Source organism: Cucumis melo, chromosome 12, assembly GCF_025177605.1.
Source record: "Cucumis melo cultivar AY chromosome 12, USDA_Cmelo_AY_1.0, whole genome shotgun sequence".
NCBI lineage: Eukaryota > Viridiplantae > Streptophyta > Magnoliopsida > Cucurbitales > Cucurbitaceae > Cucumis > Cucumis melo.
The window spans coordinates 10,881,358-10,903,656 of record NC_066868.1 but is presented as its reverse complement, the minus strand read 5'-3'; the positions used below and the strand labels follow the sequence as shown (position 1 = coordinate 10,903,656).

At 35.3% G+C, this 22,299-nt stretch overlaps 1 protein-coding gene across 1 annotated transcript; it reads left to right on the top strand.

Annotated features, from left to right (window-relative positions):
* Positions 1-10,949: 10,949 nt before the first annotated feature.
* LOC103500435 (nucleobase-ascorbate transporter 12) lies at positions 10,950-22,079 on the top strand. Its single transcript, XM_008463742.3, has 10 exons — positions 10,950-11,804; positions 11,937-12,034; positions 12,151-12,321; positions 12,984-13,084; positions 13,158-13,293; positions 13,440-13,490; positions 13,618-13,905; positions 18,845-19,079; positions 20,462-20,748; positions 21,301-22,079. Exons 1-10 carry the CDS (start codon positions 11,288-11,290, stop codon positions 21,520-21,522), a joined length of 2,106 nt encoding a protein of 701 aa, XP_008461964.2. The 5' UTR covers positions 10,950-11,287; the 3' UTR covers positions 21,523-22,079.
* Positions 22,080-22,299: the final 220 nt, after the last annotated feature.

Below are 22,299 nucleotides of genomic sequence, written 5' to 3'. Positions count from 1 at the left end.
TTCAATCATTGAAACTTGAATTTCATTTGTTCTAGTGTAGTATGTAGGATAATTTTTTTAAAAGATGCAATGTAATGAAAATCAGTAACAAACAAACATGTACAGCAACAAAGCTTTTCCAAGATATGAACTCAAAATGCAAGAAGAAATAAACATGGACAGAAAGAAAAGTTTCTGATAGATGAAATCAATATGAATTTCAAATGAATTAGACATGTGAAAGAAAATAGGAAACATACTAAAGAAGGAAGGATGTATGTTTAAAGAATGAGGATGAAGTTGAATTGAAAATAGGATATCATTTTTGTAATAGAGGGATAAGAATAATTTATGACGCACAGTAACCTAAAAATTATTCACAGTAAAAAAAAAATCCCAAAAAAGAAGGGATATGGAATGCACAATAGAGAATCCAAAACTCAAAAGAAAAATTGGATATGACAGTCAAAGGAATACACACTACAAGAATTTTTGGTAATTCCAACACTTTTTATCCTGACGCATCATTTTACGTGGGCTTGTGTTTATCCCGAAAAATTCTAATTCGTCAAAAAAGTTTTAGAAATCCATACATTTGTTATATATAATTATGTCGACATAAGATTTGTACATATGGCGACACAAACAACGTCGTCCTAAGTTTTTTTAAAAAAAATCGATACATTTTTATACGTATTTATGCCGACGCAAGAATTATACATATGGCAACGGAATAAACGTCGGCATAGGTTTTAAAAATGAGAAACCCATACATTTTTTTACATATTTATACCAACGCAAATTTATATATATGGCTACTTATAAAAACTTCGGCATAAGTTTTAAAAACAAAAAAACACTTTTTTACATATTTATGCCGATGCAAATTTATATATATGACGACTCATATAAACGTCGACATAAGTTTTAAAAACAAAAAACCCATACATTTTTTTACATATTTATCCCGATGCAAATTTATATGGCAACTCATAAAAATGTCGGCATAAGTTTTAAAAACAAGAAACCCATACATTTTTTTTTACATATTTATGTTGAAGGTAATTTATATATATAGTGACTCTTAAAAACATCGGCATAAGTTTTAAAAACAAGAAACTCATACATTTTACATTTTTATGCCGACACAAGATTAATATAAGTGACAACGCAAAACATGTCGGCATAAAGTTTTTTAAAAAAAAATCCATACATTTTTTACATATTTATGCGACAAAATATTTATCATATCCCGACGCAAAAGACGTCGACATAAATGTTCTTTTATAAAAATAATGAAATTAATATCAATTAACACATTTTTTCTAAAAAAAAAAAAAAAACCCTTAATTCTAATGACCTAATTCCCCTTCCCCCACTTTCTCCAACATAGCCCACCCTCCCCCCATGCGATTTCCCTCCTCCCACACCTGTTGACTTCCTCCATCCTCCATCCTCCCAACCATTGGTCCCTACTTCACCCACATCCATCTTTGTTCCTTACTTGACCCAAGATGCATCGATCCCTACTTCACCCACAGAAACACTGTTGATCCCTATTTCACCCATAGAAGACGCTATCGAGCCCTACTTCACCTGTAGAGACGCCGCCGCCAGTCTCTATTTCACCAACAGATGTTGTTGTCGCTAGTCCCTACTTCACCCACAGATGCCGCCACCTCTCCGACTCACACACCCACCGCCCCATCCTTTTTCCTAATACCACAATTTAGGAATGGGTCAAATAAGTTGAAAATCTTTTTAAACCCAAATCACAATAACATAATTGAAAGATAGAACTCAACATATACAAAATCAAAGTTAAAAATAAAGATGAAGTAATTTGTCTACCACAAATCAAAATATTGAAGCATAGAGTTGTGGAAAGGATTATGATGAGCAAATGAAACAAAATGAACACATAATTCTAATATGATCGTTGACTACATTATGACCAAAGGAAAATAAAAATATAAGCACACGAAAATTAACACAGATCATGTCTTTCCAGATCAAAAAAAGAGACATGTCTTCTAGATCAAAAAAGAATCAAAACAACATAGATTAGAAAATTTCATGTCTTTCCAAAACAGATCACACAAGAAAATTATAAACGTTCTACATGAAAAGTTAACACACAAATATGAAAAAGAGTAGTGAAGTTTCAAAATTAGACCTCATCATGAGCTATAAGGTTTGGGATACGAACTGAGAAGAATCGTCAACACCCCTATCGTGCTCAAATCGCCAACACTCCTACCATTCTCTGGATCCCACAATAGAAGTAGCAAAAGTTCACAAGCGTTTCGGGGTATAAATATGAGTGGGAAGGGAAAGTCGAAGGGGAAAGTCAAAGCAACAAGGAAGAGATTCTTGTATGTTCGCAGAGGACCCTCTTCGAACATGCAAGGAAGGGTTTTAGAGAAAAAATGTAAACCCGATATTTTCTTGGTTTAATTTCTTTAAATGTGGGAAAAAAAGGAAATGGAAATTAAGTGTGTGTGTGTGTGTATATATATATATATATTTATATATTCAATAGTTTTATTAAATAAATTAAAGAAAAGAAAGAAAAGAAAGGATAAAAAGAAGAAAAAGAGAAGAAAATTTCATTTTTTCTTTTCTTCTTCTTCTTCTCTTCCCTTCACCGCCAAGCATTTTGAAGACATTCAACTTCCATTCTTTTCCTTCTTCAATTTGCAGAAAAATTCTAAGAGAGAGTTTGGAAGAAGAAGAGGATTTTTACTAGAATTTTGAGGTTGAAGAAGAGGAGGAGAACTCAAGCAAAGTGTATCCATGGCTGAATTTTAGTTCATTCTACACACCACTGGTTTTTAATTTGGTTTGAACTCTTCAAAAGGAATTAAGAGGTGAGGTTTACATTTACTGAAAGTTAACTCATTTTTAAACAAACTTTATGAAGAAAGTTGGAGCAAATTCGGATATTCATTGGGTGCTTTTTAATGAAGAAAACAGGGCAGTTGGTTTTCACTCGAAATCAAGAGGTCTCTAGTTTTTCTTGTATTTCAGAGTGTACCGGTTGAGTTAGAATCTCTATTTAGTATGGTTGGAAAGCTTATTCAATTTACTACAACTTTCATGAAGAAATCATGAACCAAAAATGACTAAAAACCAGTTAAATTATAGGGACAAGTTAAAGAGGTCGTGTGCACGCGATTCTGGAAGTGGTTCTGTTTTGAGGGTTATCTAAGTTTATGCACAGGGAATCAGATTTATATGTCTTCAGGTAAGTTTTAGAGGCTCTCAAAATGAAGCTTTTGATATAAAGAACACTCATTTTGGTTAAGTATTGAAAAAGTTATAGTCCTTTGAAGTTTATATTAGAAATCTGAAAATTTCAGAGAATTGTTGAAATAGGATTTTATTTCTTAAGCTTTGTTTTCGTGAGCGTCATCTTTGGTGCGACATGTTATGTATATATTTAGGAAACCAAAATGTTTAGAGTTTTAATACTCGGTTGGGTTGTTGGCAGACCGAGAAGAATTAAACCGAGCTTATAGACCAAGGATCTAGCCCAAGACGGTGAGTGACAAAACCAACTTTGAAATATAATCCATAGCTGTTATTATGATTGAATGCGATAAATGTTTACTTACGAAGCTATGAAAGGTATTTGAGTTTCATGACTATTTTCAAGTATACATTTGGAGACTAGATTTCTTAAAGAAATTTATGCTAGCACGTAGATATTAAATGTTTGGAAAGTATTTAAACCACAATGTTTTAAGCAAAACATGAATTAGTAAGAAGTTTTGTTTTAAGAACTACAGTTTTCCACGAAATAGTTGAGTAAAGTTCGAGCTTTGTGTAAAATTTATAAGCAGGCATGTTTTAATATTTTTAGATGATTTATGAAATTTTCATTAACTAATGACTGAGATCTTGAGCCTGAGGGTAGAGATTACGGTGTGCACATTGGTTAGATTCCGTTGTTGACGTTGAGTGTACTCCATAACAACGATGTTGTCGTGAGTGCTGGGTGTCACAATCGTAACTTCTCAACACGATTGTGCGGCACTTGTTTAGCTCGATAAACAAGTCAGCCGTTCAAAATTCGGAATCCGCGGACAAACTCGCAGTATGATGTAGCCTCCCTCCTCGTTCTTGAGAAAATGTTTTTATAAAACGGGAAAGAGAAATTAAATAGTTGAAAACATCATAAAGAAAGCATTGAAGACTGTCAATTGCAAAGAAAATAGCTTAACTTGCAAAGAGTGCGACAAGGCTTGGGCGGGGGTCGGACTAGTCATGTACCCCCTATAGTACATATTGAGATTTTTGGCCTTGGCACGCTTGCATATGAAAAAGTCGAAATGTCACACTGTGACTCGGCGACACCTAAACGAAAGAATTAACCTAAACTACTTTCAAGACATAAAGATAAAGTGATTTGGGGGTATTCGGGCATACGGCCATCGGTAAATAATACCTTGGACGATTATGCCCTTGACACTGGGCGGGCCCCACTACGACAAAAACGATGGGAGTGTTGGGCGGGCCCCACTACATCTTAGAGCTTGTAAACGTTGTTGTACTGGGTGTACCCTACACAACGTAGATTTGTCATGTTAGTTAAAATTCTTCGATATACTTGATATGCCTTGCTAGATTTCAATGATGAACATGCTGAGTATTTAAGGAAGCTATTCTTACTACTACACGTTTACATTTACGACTTATATAAACAGATTTATATATGTAAAGTTTTCACGTGCTCTTATCTTTAAATTCATAGTTTTAAATAGAGTCACTCACTGAGCTTCATAGCTCACCCTTTTCAAAATGTTTTACCCATTTTCCAGGTAGAGATCGAGTTCCTGGTGCTTGATAAACTGCCTTAGTCTGCTGAAGCTCCGTTATCGATTACCAGTACGTGTTTTGAGTTGGACATAGAGTCTGTTGTGTTGTGATGTATATACACCCTTGTATGTTATAGATACTCCACAGTTTGTATAAGCTTTAGGAGCTGTAGTTGTGTAAATTTTGTTGGTTATATTTTGATTAAGGTGTCTTTAGGTTTACTCATGAAATCAGTAAATTTTGAGGTACACTTCATGTATGTGTTTGACTAGCCTAGGATCCGCTGTGTTTTGTTGCATGTATACTAGATTGGCAAGTTCATCACATGAAAGTTTTAAGCAGAGTCGACAGATACAGGTACAGAAAAGCATTATTCGTCGGCTTCACGCCATCTTTCGGTCTAAGGTAGAAGGTAGTCCGGGAGGGGGTGTGACACAAAAGGTGGAAACTCAGGTTTCAACGAAACCGACGATGGAAAGGAGAAGGGTTTCAAAGGCAAGGTGTGGAAACCAAGCCTTCAATGAAACCAATGACGAACAATGATAATGGTTTTGGAGGCAAGGTGAATAATCGAGCCTTCAATCAAACCAAGGACGGAGAAGGAGAAAGGAGTCAAAGGCAAGGGGTGGAAATAGAGCATTCAACGAAACCCATGATGAAGTTCTGGGATTTGGAGAGGAAAACGAAGACGTAGATGGGACCAAAGAGATGGGATTCGGAGAAGGCTGGAACAAAGAAATGGAAGAGAAAGATTTCGAGAATGAGAGAGAAAGGAGAAGTATTACATGAAGGATTACGAGAATAAGGGAGGATTACACGAAGTAGGTCTGAAGGAGGGAGAGTGAGAGTGAGAAGGCTTAAGAAAATGAGTAAGAGAAAAAGAAAGGATTATGGGAACCATAATACTAGAGTTTCCATAATTTGGGCCCCAAACATGGAAACCCCAATAGCCCACTCCACTCCCCCTTAATTTGGGGCCCAAACATACCCTTTATTAATAATAGTTTATAGATTATATTTATTATTTACGAGTTTTAAGATATAAAATCCAATAATATTAGCCAAACTTTTCATTATATCCTTCAAAGGATACTAGAACCACCTTGTCTCTGACTGCCTTGGTTTTTCTTGACGATTATTATTGTACTTTTTGCCATTCTGGTAGTTCCTAGTATAGCTCTCCTCAACAACAACTTTTTTAAGTTGTTGTCCTTGTGCAGTGAACATTTGTTTTGCAAGAGTAGTCAGTTCAGCTTTAAGTTCACTTATTTCTTATCAAAGGTAGAGAACAAGAGGACACGGTCTCTCATCATGAAAATTTGGATGTTCATCGCCATGGTAAACATCTACTCATTTGCTACCAAAAGGGTATTGTTCACCAGGACACCTCCTGTGGCTACATCGATGGTACTTCTATCACTAAAGACAAGTCCTTTAAAAAAGTGTCGTATCCGAAATGCTTTCGAGAACTGGTGATCTGGGAAACTAGCACGAAGGCATTTGAAGTGTTATGAATACTCATGCACGAACTCACCATTAGCTTGTGTAATGCCATAGATCTCTTTTCTAACCCTAGTAGCTCTAGAAGTAGAGAAAAATGTTTCAAGGACAAGTTTTTTCATCTACGCCCAGGTGGAAATCAATCCTGCATGTAGGAGATATAACTAGTCCTTGGCTTTGTCCTTCATGGAGAAAAGGAATGATCAGAGGTTTAATTGCTCCTCGTCGTTCCATGTAGCCTTATGGTATGCCACAACACACAACATGGAATTCCTTGATGTGCTTGTGTGGGTCCTCACCTAAAAAACCATGGAAGATGGGTTAAGTGAATGGGCTCGCGGTTTTAAGCTCAAAATTACCTATAGTCTTGGGATAGCTAATGTAGAGAGGCTGCTGTGTCAGGTCAGAATCAGCAAGGTCCCTTAGAGTCCTCTTATGCTCTAGCTGAGCCATAGTCTCAACTTTTATTTCTTTTGAAAACTTTTCTTCAATTGTGCCTTTTGCACAGATATCTTCCTAAGAAGCTTTTCTCTCTCTAACTTCTCTCCTTTGTCGTCTCTCCTCCCTTCCAAGCTCTACAAAATATAATAAGGAATTTCGATTTTGGAAGGAACCGATCATACAAAGAAAGAAAAATAAAGAATGATCAAAGGTTGAGAATTCTTTGAAAGAGAAATCAAGGCGTTCCTCAACGACGACGCCAATTTGACTGCACAAACTTCGTTGCTTAAATATGAACTTAATGGTTTTAACTAAATCTACCACAAGCACTAGTCTTAGTAGTAAGATCGAGTCAAATACAAGGAGCATGTTAGGGCCCATTTGGTAACCTCTTTCCTCTTTTATGTTTCTTGTTTCCTGTTTTTTTTTAATAAAATAAGAAACAAGAGTGTGTTTGATAACTGTTTTTGTTTCTTGTTTCTTGAAAAAAAACATAAATGTGTTTGTTAACTATTTCTTATTTCTTGTTTTCTTAATAATGTTCGACATTAAACATATGTCAACTCACATTTAATTCAATTAAACATTAAACAAAAAATATATGTCATATATTAAATATAAAAAAATTATCAAAACTTTATATCACTTAATACAAACAAGTCCTAATAAACAACTAAAAACAATTACATACAATTGTATCTATCCTTCAGATGTTGCCCAAATTTGATTGGCAATATCATCTTTCACTTGGGTGATTTGTAAATGTTGTGGTTGGTCTGCCTTTTGTAACATCTTCATCCATTAAATCAACAAATCAATTATTCCATAAATTTGAAAAGGAAAATCTAGCAATATATAACTATTTAAATCTAAAACCAAAAATAAACTGAACCTTTTCAACCCATTTGGGAGTTGAATCCATCGGTATTTAAATTTTCAACTCTCAACATCAGAGAAATCCAACAATATTATGTAGAAACTAAATTAAATTACCAATAGAATCATTAATTTTGCTCACAATACATAAAAACTTGGTCAACATTATACATGAGGAAGGGCTTGATGGACTAAATGAGCAAACAGAATAAACCGAAGAAATCATGAAGAAACCAAGCGATTAAGGCTGTTAATCTCTACCATTATGATAAAACCAAGCGATTAAGGCTGTTAATCTCTACCATTAGGTACGTTTCTTATTTCTGTTTTTAATTGAACACAATTCAAACATAAACCAAACGTAAATGACTAACGTCTTACAATTCAATGATAACCGGAGAGGTTGGTAATGAATTATTACAGATAAATGAAATTGCAAGAAAACAAAGTAAAAGAAAAAAGGTTCCTAATGAATTCAAAGAGTCTAGTTTGGATTGCGATGAATCTTCTCTTGTTCTCATTATTGGAATTGAGTCATTGTTTATGCTTGACTATTCAGTTAATTTTTCCAAATCAACTAATTAGTCCGGTTCGAATCGATGAAAAATACAAATTCAAATTGTCCTAATTGCATTAAGATAAATAGCTTCATTAGGTGAATATTTATTTTATGATGTTTAATTAAATATTCATGGGTTCAATCCTAGGTTGACAATACTAATCAATATGGATTTGTGAGCTAAACCTAACCTATTGTTTTCTATTGAAAAACATACAACAAATTGTCACGAATCGTATATAAACCAAAACCAATAATTACGAAAAGCTCAAGCACACAATAACCCGATCATAATCATAAAAAACAAAATTGAATCCAACCAGTACAACAATAATTCAATTATATGGTAATCAGATGTGAATAAGATAGTAATTAGTGGACAATTAGATATAATAACACATTTTTTAAAAGTAAGAGATATTTTAATCGTCCTAATATTTCAATTGGCTTTGCATCTAGGGATTTCGCCACTTACGTAAAATATTAGCCTAATTTGAATAAATCAATTTGATAATTTATGCAATTATCCTTATCCCAAAAGCACAGGTATTTTTAACTTTTTTTTTTTTTTTTTAGTTTAAAACTATTGATGAAAAATATAAAGTATAGAAGTATTTTTTAAAAATAAATATCCGACTTTTTGTCCCATCAAGCAATATTTTCTGAGTTTGAATTAAAAAATTGAAAGGTGTTAATTGAAAATTTTAGAAGTTTATATATTTGAAATAATGTACAGATTTTGTGAGTATTTTCAGTAATTTACCCTAAAATATTTAAAAGGTCATATAATAAAAGTTTAGTGGATATTTAATTTTTTTAAAAAAAGAAGAACAAAATTGAAGAATGAAGACACAGTAGATTTGATTTAGTAGAACAGAGAGAATAGAAAGGGACAAACAATAAATTATACATTTTTTAATAATTAGCAATAAAATAATAAAATCGAAAACGTTATCCATAAAAGAAGCCATCTGTTTCTCTGTCTCTCTAGTCTGACATAAATACATACATACATAATAATCTATACATTTATTCCTAAACCTCCAAAAATAGCTTTCCATAACCATAATAAACATGTAAGTGTTCAACGTGTTTAAAATAAAATGTATTCTTGAAAAACATTTTTTTCTATAAATAATCTAAACACTGGTTTAAGATTAAAATTGTTACTTCTCTAAGGATTCAAAGATGGAAGGCAATTTTAAAACATCTATTACTATCATTAACATGTTGGAAGTAAGTGATTATGAAATTAATTTTGAAACTTACAATTTAAACAATCTTTACAAAAAGACAAAAAAAAAAAAAAAAAAGAAGAATTTGTATAAGAAGTTTGTCCGTCCAAACCCAAAACTGTATCCCATTTTTCAATTATAAACTGAAACAAAAAGTTTACCATAATTAATAATAATAGTAAGTAAATAAATAAAAGAAGCCAAAAAAATATTGCTAAAACTTTGCATTAAAGAGTACCTAAGAATTTGTGTGAGGAATGTGGACATAATGACCAAAATGTCCCTTTTAAGATTAAAAGAAATAAAAAGAAAGATTAATAACGGTCTTGTGAGTACTTACAAAAGAGAAAAAAAAAAGAAAAAACGTAATGCCAACATCCACCAAATTCAAAACTCTCTCTCACCTGGATAATAGGAATTTAAAAGGGAAAAAAGAAGAAAAATCTATTTTCCCCTCAAATTTTAGAACACTACAGACAAACCATATCCATCATCAATCAAATAAAAATCTACTAGTGAAGTATGACTTTTTATCATTAAAAAATCAAAATCGTTTAACGTTATAGAATCACAAGTATATTTTAATAATCTTAAAGAGATCAAAATTACAGATGAAATGACACAAAGACTAAGCCTCATACAACGATTAATAAATCAATTTCAACTTAAAGAGGAGATACACCTCGAAAGAACCTTCAAAATCAGGATTAGTTATAAAACCTCCTATATTTTTAATTTTGCTTTTTTAAATCAATAGGTTTTTTTTTTTTAATCAAATACAAATATTTTACAAAATAGAAATACATCATTCACAATTAAGTATAGCTAAGCGATAATAAATATATAAAAATAAGGTAAATTTTTATAAATATAACAAACCATTGCAAATATTTACGGTCCGGGTAACAAAACGTTAAACCATTTTTTAAATATTCAATTTATCTTTCAAACTTTCTTCTATTTTTTTTTTATGTTATTTAGATTTGGATCTAATTTCATTTTATAGTTTTTTTTAGCTGCGATTTTTTTTCAACGAAGTAGCCTTGTAACAAAAAAAAATTAAACGACCGTCTACAAAATAATTAAAAAAATTCGCTTAGCCAAATCTAAAAAACCTTGTACTAAAGAATGTTGAAAAAATAAACTGTACTGTTAACAAATCTAAACGACCGTGTACAAAATAATTTTTAAAAATTTGGTTAAATATTTTCTCTTTTTATTATATTTTAAAAAAGACTCCTAAAAATAAGTTAAATGATTTATTAATTAGTTGTATATTTCAATTTACTTTTTATTTTTTTTTAATTTTACTAAAAAGATTGAATATTCTCTTCTATCTCTCCTTTTCATATTCATAACAAGTAAAAGTGACTTATTTTTATAATTTATAAGAAATAATTTTATACTTTAAACACACATTTACTGACTTTAGTATTTGAACTCGAACTTTTATAAACTTCACATAATAAACAAAATAATTCGAAAATCGAAAATGTTTAAATAAATAAATAAACAAAGAAGAAGAAGAGCACTCAAAATGAGATTTGAAAATTGGAAAAAGAAAAAAAAGAAACGCGGTTTGAGCTTCTCCACCGCTTCCTGAGTTGTCTGTCTTTGGCGTTTCCTTCACTCTCTCCCACTCATTCTCTCTTCTTCTGCTTCTTCTTCTCTCTGTACTCTTCACTCACTCACACTCTCTCTCTCTCTCTCTCTCTCTCTCTCTCTCTCTCTCTACCACACCAGCCTTTGACGAAGCTCTCGACTCAGGCACACCTCCATTTCTTCTCCTCTCTACACTCTCTAAACCCATTTTTCCATTTCCGATCTGCCTCCATTTCAACCTATGTCTCACTAACATTCCACTTCCCTCTCTCCAATGTCTACTTCCGACCCCAAATCCCGTCCCCGTCCCGGCCCTTGGCCACCTGCTCCCGACCCATCCTCAATGCCACCTGCTTCTTGGGCCAAACGCACCGGCTTCCGTCCCAAGTTCTCCGGCGAGACCAATGCCACTGATTCCGGCCACCTCGCTCTTCCTTCCAAGCCTAAGGACCCAGATGCCCCCCCTGATCTTGAAGCAGGCCGTCTCCGAGGGACCTCTACTGTTAATGGAGAGCAGGAGAGTGTGAAGGCGTCTCACCCGCCTTTGGACAAGGAGAAAGATCAGACAGTGAAGAGAAGGAGGGATTCTGATGGCTTACCCAAGGGTTCTGGTCCTGCTCAGAATGGACAGGCCCTTCCTCCGCCTCCGGCTACGGAGCCGGCCAACCAACCCCGGCGCCCGGTTAGAAACGAGGATGTGGTGGATGTTCTGCCTCAGGCTGGGGATGATGATGGATTTGTGGCTAGACACTCGCACATGAAGTATGAACTTAGAGATACGCCTGGTCTTGGTGAGTTTGCACTTTTTTATGCAGATAAGAACACTCTCTTTATTCTTTCTACTGTAGGGTTTGTAATCGTTAAGTTTTGCAATGGGGGGTTATGGCTGATTTGATTTTGTTTGTTGGTGCTTTAAATTTCAGTCCCCATCGGTCTATATGGGTTCCAGCATTATATTTCGATGTTGGGTTCCTTGGTTCTTATTCCGCTTGTTATTGTTCCTGCTATGGGTGGCACTTATGTAAGTAGATTAAAGTTAATTGTTTGAAACTGTTTTTTTTTTTTGCTTCTCTTTTTTAGACTTTTTGTGTGGAATTTGTGCAAATTCTTGATCTGATTGGAGTTAGTGGTTTGTAGGAGGATACATCAAATGTAGTATCGACGGTGCTCTTTGTTTCGGGCATCACTACCCTTTTGCATACGTCTTTTGGCTCAAGGTTACCGTTGATACAAGGTCCATCGTTTGTTTTCCTGGCTCCAGCATTGGCAATTATCAACTCACCGGAGTTTCAAGGACTTAATGGGAACGTATGCTTCTCTTTTCATCAGTTGTTTTCGTTTTTTTTTTTTTTGCAGCATGGATTACGAAAATGAGCCACTCCTGCATTTTGTGTCATGCTTCTGTCTGTCAAAAGGATGAGTTTTTCTTTTCCTTTGCGTTCAGTTCATTTATTTTGCTTCATAGTACTTGATGTATATACTTAGATGAAAGCCTTTACTGGTGGTTGATGGCTACATACGCATACATTTTACTAGTTCTCTCACCACTTCATTGTCACTAACACTATTGCGCCCTTCCCTCCCGTTCTGAACTTTAGTCTAGTATATATCAGAGTATCATTGGTCATATCTTCAGTCTACTTTCTGTCCTTCACTTTTATTTATTTTATATGTCATGCTATTAGAGGTAATATGTTGTTTGAAGGAATAAAACTTTGGTTCAGTATCTTAATCATGGACAAAGAAACTGAAAGTCATAGCTTCCTAGACCTATTTTTATTGGCCATGAATGTGATATCTTATTCATTAAGCAAACCAAATGATGCAGTAAAATTTCTCTAGTCACTCCCAATATGTTTTATCTTTACTTGCCCTAAATTCAAGAATCCCTAATTTTAAGAGCTTTTCTACTCTATTTAATTGTATCAGATGCTGTGCCATATTTTTATTATTTTTTTTAATGTTTGCAGAACTTTAAGCATATAATGAAGGAGCTACAAGGTGCAATTATCATAGCTTCAGCTTTTCAAGCAATACTTGGATATAGTGGACTGATGTCACTGCTTTTAAGGTATGATGTTGTTGACTTCTAACAACTTTCTGTTTGCACATTACACCAGTAAGTAACCGATTGATTTTTTCAGGCTGATCCATCCTGTAGTTGTGGCCCCAACCATTGCTGCTGTTGGACTTTCGTTTTATAGTTATGGTTTTCCACTAGTTGGTGCCTGTCTTGAGATTGGTGTTGTGCAGATACTGTTGGTTATTATATTTTCTTTAGTACGTTCATCTACATTTTTTTTTTCGAGCTATATTTTACTGTTTCAGTGAGAAATAGTGACAAACATTATGCAATATTAGTTGTCGTGTCACTGTTTTCAGTAATTACAAATAAATTACTAACAATATTTCTATGAATTCCACAGTATCTCCGGAAGATATCTATTCTTGGCCATCGGATTTTTCTAATATATGCAGTAAGTGAGGAGTTGCAATTTTATGACATTTTTGACTTTTGAAACTGCTAATTTCCTGATGATCTTCTTTAAGGTTGTCTTTTAACAACGGGATTGATCATGAATCTTGATCTTCTTTCATTGCCAGGTTCCACTTGGCATTGTTATCACGTGGGCTTTGGCTTTTTTGCTGACTGAAGCTGGAGTTTATAGTTACAAAGGTTGTGATACAAATGTTCCTGCCTCAAATATTATATCTGACCACTGCAGAAAACATGTTTCAAGGATGAAGCATTGTAGAGTCGATACTTCTCAGGCACTAAAATCTTCACCATGGTTTAGATTTCCGTATCCGTTACAGTGGGGCACTCCTGTCTTCCACTGGAAAACAGCAATTATTATGTGTGTTGTGTCTGTCATCTCATCTGTGGATTCGGTTAGTAGTCTCTACTCTCTTGTTTCTTATCTTCTTCTTTTGATCTTTATCTATTATTGATAATCTTTCTAACAACGCATTTCTTTTTGGTTAGATATGCGTATGCAGATATTTAGGCATACAATATGTACTTACATTATTTATTTTCTTGAACAAGAGACAAACTTTTTATATATGATTTATGAAAAGGAAGGAAAAACTTCAAAGACACAAACTACTGAATGGGAAGCAAGGAAAAACATAAGACTGAAAGGTAAAAAAAGAAAAACCTTAAAAGAAACTAAACAAACCAAACAAAATAAGGGAACCAGAGAACAGCCAACTGAAAATAATAACTGCCAAACTAGAAGATAAAGCAGAAAAACTCTTATAGAGCTATCAAGGAAAAGCTGGAACCTCTGTGGGAAGCTCCTCAAACCAGTGAAGCTTCAATCAGAAACCGAAGAAAGCCAACTAAAAATAATAACCGCTAAATTAGAAGATAAAGCAGAAAAGCTCTTATTATAGCTTTCAAAGAAAAGCTGGAACTTCAGTGGGAAGCTCCTCAAACCAGTGAAGCTTCAATCGGAAACTGCAGGAACCAGCTTGAAACAGCATGCCAGAAAAGGAAGAAAAATTGCCATGGAGAAAATATGGTACACCTCAAGGCAAAGAAGAAAACAAACTACATAAAGCCCTATCGATAGAGGTCTCCAGGTACAATAGTTTCTAGCTAGAGTTAAGGGAAAGACAAACATTGTGTAATTGGATAGTTAATGTGGATTAATCCCAGGTTTCATGTTCTAATAGAGGTCTCCTAAAATGGAAATTATGAGGTGATGAAGGAATGGCGTTACTACAAGACAAAATTGAGTTCATGAAAGTATTATTCTGGAGTGAGTGGTTGTAGCGAAGAGAGGTCACCAATGATCTAAAAGCCAACTACTGTGACAAATATCTTGGATTTGTTGAGGACATCTCCCTCTCTTTCGATTGGGCTACATAGGTTTTGCTCTAATAGGTAAATGACGGATGTGTGGCCCTCTTTTTTATCAGAAGGTTTGAGTTCAAGTTGGAGAGGAAGAATATTTGCATTTGGTCTCTCTCTTGACCTCATCAGGGGCTTCTCTTACTGTTCATATTTTTGGCATTTGTTGGACCCTATTGTCTCTTAAGCTAATCCATTTTTTCTTCATTGTGGAAGGTAAAAGTTCCAAAGAAGGTAATGTTCTTTGTTTGACAAGTAGTCCACGATAGAGTTAATACTTTTTCTTGGCTTCAGATAAAGATGGTCTCTTTAGTTGGGTTGTTTTGTTGCATTCTTTTTTAGAGGGCAGGGGAAGACTTGTATATGCTTGGTTTTCAGTTATTTATACTTCGAGATTGCAAGGGATGATTGTTCTTTGTCCATTTACTGTTTCATGAGAGGCTAACAGCTGGGTAACGCTCATTGATGAACTGAATTCTATCTTTTTGAGACTCTACTAGTTAGCATTTTCTCTCAATAACTCAAGACTCAACTCTACAAGGTCTGCTTTCTTAAATTAGGCTAACACCACTTTCAAGGCTAATATCCCCCTCCAACTTCACTGTGGTGGAAAAGTAAATGCCCAAAAAAACTTGAAGTATTTCTCTGGTCCATGTTTTTTAGAAGCCTTAACACCAATGATATGATCCAAAGGAGTTGAAATTGGGCTGTTCCCATCTGGTTGTAGATTGTGTCTGGGAGAGATGGAAGAGTTGGATTTCTTGTTTCTTCACTGCTTTTTTTGTAGTGCATGGAACGTCATTTTTGAGAAGCTGGGTTTGTTTTGTCTCCCCAAAGACTCTATGATGGGTTCCTTGAAGGTCTCAGTGATTGTAATTTGCTGGCTAAAGTGAGGATTTTGGGTAGTTGTGTCACTAGAGCTCTCTTGAGTTGTGTGGCACGTATGGACTGAACATAACGACAGATCTTTTTAAGATAAGTCTCTATTTTGAGTCATTTTTTAGATTCAGCTCTTGGTAGGCCTCTTTACATTCCATATTCTTTTGCAACTCCAGTATCTTGATTGTTAGTGGTTTTTTTTGTTTTTGAAAATTTTATGTTGAATGGTAACAACTTCAGCTGAATAAGGGGACACTACACCGTAGTTGATCTTCTCTTTCAAGCGAACACATGCATGAGACAAAAAATGAACAATTTTGAGCACAACATCAACCTCCACCATGTTATTCCAACTGATGATTATTACTGATTTGAAGGCAACTCTAACCCTACCCTTAACCCCGAAGACTTCAATCTTGCTCATGATTAATTACAGATGGGCACCTCTTGTGGGTTGTGGGGGTTAGATTCCTTTACTTCTCTTATCTTGGTCGGAACCTGGAATCCTATTGTTGATAAGCTGCCTAAATGCATTTAGAAAAGAAAGGTGTATAAAGACTTGCCTCTTGAATTTTTCTCTCCAGCTCTTTATTCTCTGTGTAAGAGTCTACATAAACTTATTTGGGATTCTATTGTAGAAGGCGGCATCTTGTGAGTTGTGAGATGGTGGGGAAGGTGGACCTTGGGCTTGGGAGTTACAATTAGGGAATTTAAGGGCTCACAACAATGCTCTTTTGGCCAAATGGTGGTTTCCCTTGAGTTTCCTATCCCGTGATATAGGTTTACATTGTGCAAGTATGATGCTCATCCTTCTTAGAATCTTCCTGGATGTCAGGTGCGATCAGACACATTCACAAAAACCTTGAAAGAGATATCCAGTGAACTCCCTTCTTTTTCTCATATGGTTAAATGTTTTGTAGGTGATGTGGAGGAAATGTATGTTTTAGAGAACAAGCGACTGTAAGGATAAACCTCTATGCTTTACGTTTCTCTCTTTATATCACTTGACTTCTATGAAAAATCGCTGGCCAATGTCACAGTTCTTTCTAGGAGCTCTACCTCTTATCGCTGAGTTTCCATCGTCCATTGCTTACAGGGAAACAACAAATGTTATGGATCTTGTATCACTTATATCAGAGTATGAGATTAGATAGTGGTGAAGGAATACTCACTTTTGGAGCCTTGACACTAATAGGGGCTTTTCCTGCCCCATGTTCCTTTGTTGCTTGTTGAACCCTTCTCCTTCTAGTGAGTCCCTTTTTCCCCCTGTTTGATAGGTAAAAATTCCAAAGACGGTTAAATTCTTCGTCTAATGGACTTTTCAAGGAAGAGTTGACACTTTAGATTGACTTTTGCGGAACTTTTCTTCCTTTATAAGGCTTTTCATTGTATTCTTTTTTGGTGGCGAAGACTTGAGTTATATTATTTAGAGTTGTAATCGTGCTTAGTTTGTATGAAGTTACTTGTTGCATTTGGCTTCCAACTAGACGCATATTATAGGGAGATGATTGAGGAGTTCCTTTGCCATTTACCTTTCAAGAGAAAGGGAGTGTCTCTCTCTCTCTTTTTGGTGGCAAGTTGATTTGTGTGATCTTGTGGAGTTCGTGGAGAGAAAGAAACAATAAAACCATTCAAGCCATAAAAATGATTCTTCTCCCCAAATTGCGGATTGACGAGGAACTTCTTGATCACACTGCTAGTATCCTCAAATAGCCACATTGCCTGATCTACTATCTAGCTTTTGATGACAAATGCATTTGGAATTGGATCTATGATTTCTTTCTCATGGAACTTCATAAAGAATCTAAAGATCCTCTTTGATTGCCTCCTGCTTTTCCTAAATAGGCTAAAGTTAGACCATTTGGCCCTGCACCAACAGCACCATTGCTCTCACAATTGAACACAACCCTGCTACCCTTAAACATAATGGTCACGTTGATGGTTGGAAAGTAATGCCAAAAACAATGAAAGCTTAAAAGATTTAGCTCAGTAATGCCTCTTTATCAGTGAGGCTTATCTAACTGAAAATAAAGGGAAAGAAAAAACTAGCTCAAGAAAAATTCCTGGTCTAAAAGTCCAACCTGTGAAGCTGTGAGTACACGTGCCCCCATTCCCAAGATTAATTCCTGTGACAGAATTTAAAACAGATGCATATTCCTTTGTACCCTCTCATATCTTTGATAATTCAAGAGTGAAGGATAACATCATAGGTATAATTTTTTTAGCTGGTTTTTTGTAGTAAATTATGGTGGTCCATTGTCCAAATCTTTGTGATCGTAGATGTTGTAGACTTGTGGCAGGAAAAACTTTCTTTGATGATTATTGATTTGGCATTGTTTTGTCAGCATGTTGAGATTTTATGGCTTCATTTGATTAATATATCTTGTTTTTGTCTTTTCTTTCTCTGATGAATCGATCAATGTACATACATGCACACACGCTCATGTATACATACATGCACACACGCTCATGTATACATACATGCACACACGCACATGCATGCATGGGCAAACGCACACACACATGGATATATGTATGCACACATAGTGTGCGTTCACACATGTATAAATACATATACACACACGTGTATATATGTATGCACACAGTGTGTAGGGAAGTCAAGATTCTCACTTCCTACAAACAAGGGGAAGTTAAAGAAACTCTCCAATTTACATTAATCAAAAGAGAGTAGTTAAAAGGGCATTGGAAAAAAGGACTAAGGTAGGTAATAAGTCCAACCAAAATGTAATTAATGGATTGGAAAATGAAGTAAACTAGTCTCATAGGAAGTGTTTATTAGTGGAGGACAGCGATAGTTTTGTTCTTTTTTAATATAGTTTTCCTCCCCAGGTTCTGATAAGCTATCAAATTATTATGAAAAGCACCTGACATCTTGGATTGTATAACTTCTTTTGCAGGAAATCATTATTGTTCTTATTTTGTTATTTATGTTACTTAGAACATATGCTTTACATGTTTAATATGTATTCATTAACCCTGTTAATATATATACTTCAGTTCCAACTTTTTGGATCATTGCTAACATCATTTAGTATCCAGCTCACAACTCTAATTTATACCTAAACCACTCAGGTTGGTTCGTATCATGCATCTTCATTATTGGTAGCATCCAGACCCCCAACACCTGGTATTCTTAGTCGAGGAATCGGACTGGAAGGTCTTTCTAGCATTTTGGCTGGTCTATGGGGTACAGGTACTGGGTCTACAACGCTTACTGAAAATGTTCACACTATAGCTGTTACAAAAATGGGAAGCCGCAGAGCAGTTGAACTGGGTGCATGCATTTTGATAGTGTTATCTCTTGTTGGTGAGTAAACCCATATTGGGTGCTTGCATTTATGCTTTTCTTTTTCTTTTTAATTAGAATTGACCATGAATTTCGGATCCTGTTTTATTAGGATGTTAAAAACGTGCACTGTTATTTATTACGTGCTTAGAGCTCTTCTTTTTCTTCAAATGTAGGACGAGCTCTTTTTCCTTCAAATGTAGGATTGTAGTGGACCCATCGTCTACCTTTGTATGAATTTGATTGAGGGATCTTGATCAAATTGTTGTGACTGTTGTTCCTCTTGTGTGTTATATCACTTTTATCTACTCTATTTGGTAGTAGAATATAGGTCCTATTACCTGTGATCTACAACCAAAATTATTAACTAGGGATGGTAAAATCTGTTGAAGAGATAGATATTGAAAAAAGTTCTCAGTGTTGGAAAGTTCTGACTTGACACATTCACTCGTTTAGTTTTTGGGCTGGGGCTGGCTCTACCCCTGGCCCATAGGCTGTTCCTTTGCCTTTTCATATAGAAATTTTCTTGGTTTCTCAGAAAAAAACAAGAATTTGGTTCGGAGGGCTTGTCATCATGGGCACTGAGAGGAGCTTTAGGAGATTAATGATGGATTAACTTTCTAAGTGATTAAATAGAAAGTTAATCCAAACAGGCATTAAGTGTTCACACCAATTTGTTGGTTTGTAGGAACTGGACATTGATGGGGTTAATTTGCTAGTCTGTTAGAGTGTAGTTAGAAATGGAGGCAGGTAGTGAGGGAGGCTAGGTATTTTTGAATATTTAGAATCTCACTTAAGGTAGGCATCTGGAAGCTCCCCCTGAAAATCTGGGCTTCCATCTTATCATCTATACAGGTTTACTTCATTCTTTAAGCAATGGATCACAACTGCCTCCCTCTCAAATGAGGAAATGCTAAGGACCAGGAACGGGAGATGGCTGCCAATTAAATAATCTAATTTTCGTTTTTTCTGAGAGCAAGATAGTGATGATGCCTACTTTGGCTAAAGTACCCCCGAAAGAAAAATAAATAAATTGATGATTAGTTTTAGTAATGATAAAATTTAATCATTAAGACATTTTACCTTTAATTGATGAACTTTCCTGCTGTAATTGTAATTATAACTGAGTGGAAGACTTGTGATGGTATAGATTTTGGTTAATTACGACCACAAACATATAGTAGCAGTAATGTAGGAGAATAATGTGCAATTTGGACATTCCCATGGTCTAATGATCGTCCAGAGTTCTTCATGATCTCTTACCCGTTTATGGAGAGAATAGGGGGACATGTGTCAGTCGTACTTAATTTTTTCTTGAAACTTGAAGAATGGCTTCGAAAGTTATCTTTGGCCTGTGTTTTATTTTCAATTTATTTTCCATGATAATATATCGGTCTTTGCAGGTAAAGTTGGGGGCCTTATTGCTTCCATTCCCGACGTTATGGTTGCTGCACTTCTTTGCTTTATGTGGGCAATGCTTACAGCACTGGGCTTGTCAAATCTTCGATATAGTGAAGCAGGAAGCTCTCGAAACATTATCATTGTTGGATTATCATTATTTTTCTCACTCTCGGTACCAGCCTACTTTCAACAGTACGGTATCTCCCCAGGCTCCAACATGTCAGTGCCAAGTTATTTTCAGCCATATATTGTGGCTTCCCATGGACCTTTCAACAGTAAATCTGGAGGGGTATGTCTCTCTCTCTCTATCTCTCCCCCTCTCTGCCAATACCTTAGTCATACCTTAGTCTCTTACGGTGCGTTTGAGGGAGGGAAAGAGTTATGGGGGAAAATGATTATAATAATCTTAGTATTATGATAATATGTGTTTGGGGGAAAGATTATCATTGATAGTGTTATGGTATGTGTTTGGGGAAAGAAATATGAAAGGTTACTATGATTGAAGTTTATGAAAATAGTCGAAACATTTACTTTTTTGGTGCCAATATTGGATTATACTGTTTCTTTCCATCACGAAGCTCTAACTTTGGATTAGGCGGTGGAAATTAATCATCTAGATCATTTCTTACAGCTTCATGTGTAAGTTCCAACTTTTTCGTCATTAGCTTGGCTATAATTTTTAGAATGATGTGTTAACCAACAACTTCAATCTTTGAGTTCATACCTGTGCAAATCCTTCTAAACAACTCTTCATGTTTTGGTTGCGTAGGATTGCGCTGAACCATCAACATCGTAGCTTTAATTATTGTTTGTGTCTGATTCTCTATTTTTTGTTTTGCAGCTGAATTTTGTTCTCAACACATTATTCTCATTACACATGGTGATTGCATTCCTGGTTGCCATCATCCTTGATAACACTGTGCCCGGCAGTCGACAGGAACGTGGTGTATATGTGTGGTCTGATCCTGAGACTGCCAGGAGGGAGCCTGCTGTTACCAAAGACTACGAGCTTCCGTTCAGGGTTGGTCGAGTTTTCAGATGGGTGAAATGGGTTGGATTCTAAACGACCTACATCGAAAGATTGTTCGTATGAACAAGCTTTGTTACATATCAGTCGTCATCCAGACAGCAACGTAATGGTGGTGCAGTTCTCCAATCTGGTTCCAAATGCAAGTCCCTACAGCTGTTCCCTTTCACATGGTCGATGGTCCACTTTTGTTGTGCCTGGGGGGTTCGGCTGGAGTATTTTCTTACACGAAACACATTAGCGGAATAGGTTTGTTTAGTAGGAGATAGGGGTGTACATTTTTTGAGAATCCAGAGTGATCTGGGTGTGTTGTAATTTAGATATGAAATGATGTGTATGTACTTAGTTGAGTCATAGACTAGTCTGGATTTTCATGCCATTTTGTGCAAGTTTTGGGAGTCCATCCAGGTCAGCTCATGTATATTTTTCTTCTTCCCATTTATTCGATTAGCCTTTTGTTTTTGCCTTTGTTTTTTTCTATTTCTTTAGTTACCTTAGGGATTTCTAGTTTCAATTCTTATTATTTGTGGGAACTGAACACTGGTTTATGAGGAGCCTCAATCTTATTTTATCTCATTATTTTTTGTTCTTAACTCTTCAGATCATATCCATGTCGATTGATTCTTTGTGATATTTAGTTACTTGAATTGGGCCATCGCATGAAAATGAAACCATATCTTTGGCCAACTTCACATTAATGTATGACTGTAACCCAAACCCAAAAAAACTCAACGTCTTCAGCAACTGTAAATTTTGTAAATTTTAGTTCACATAATAATTATTTACTATCTTTAATTATAATGATTTTTATCT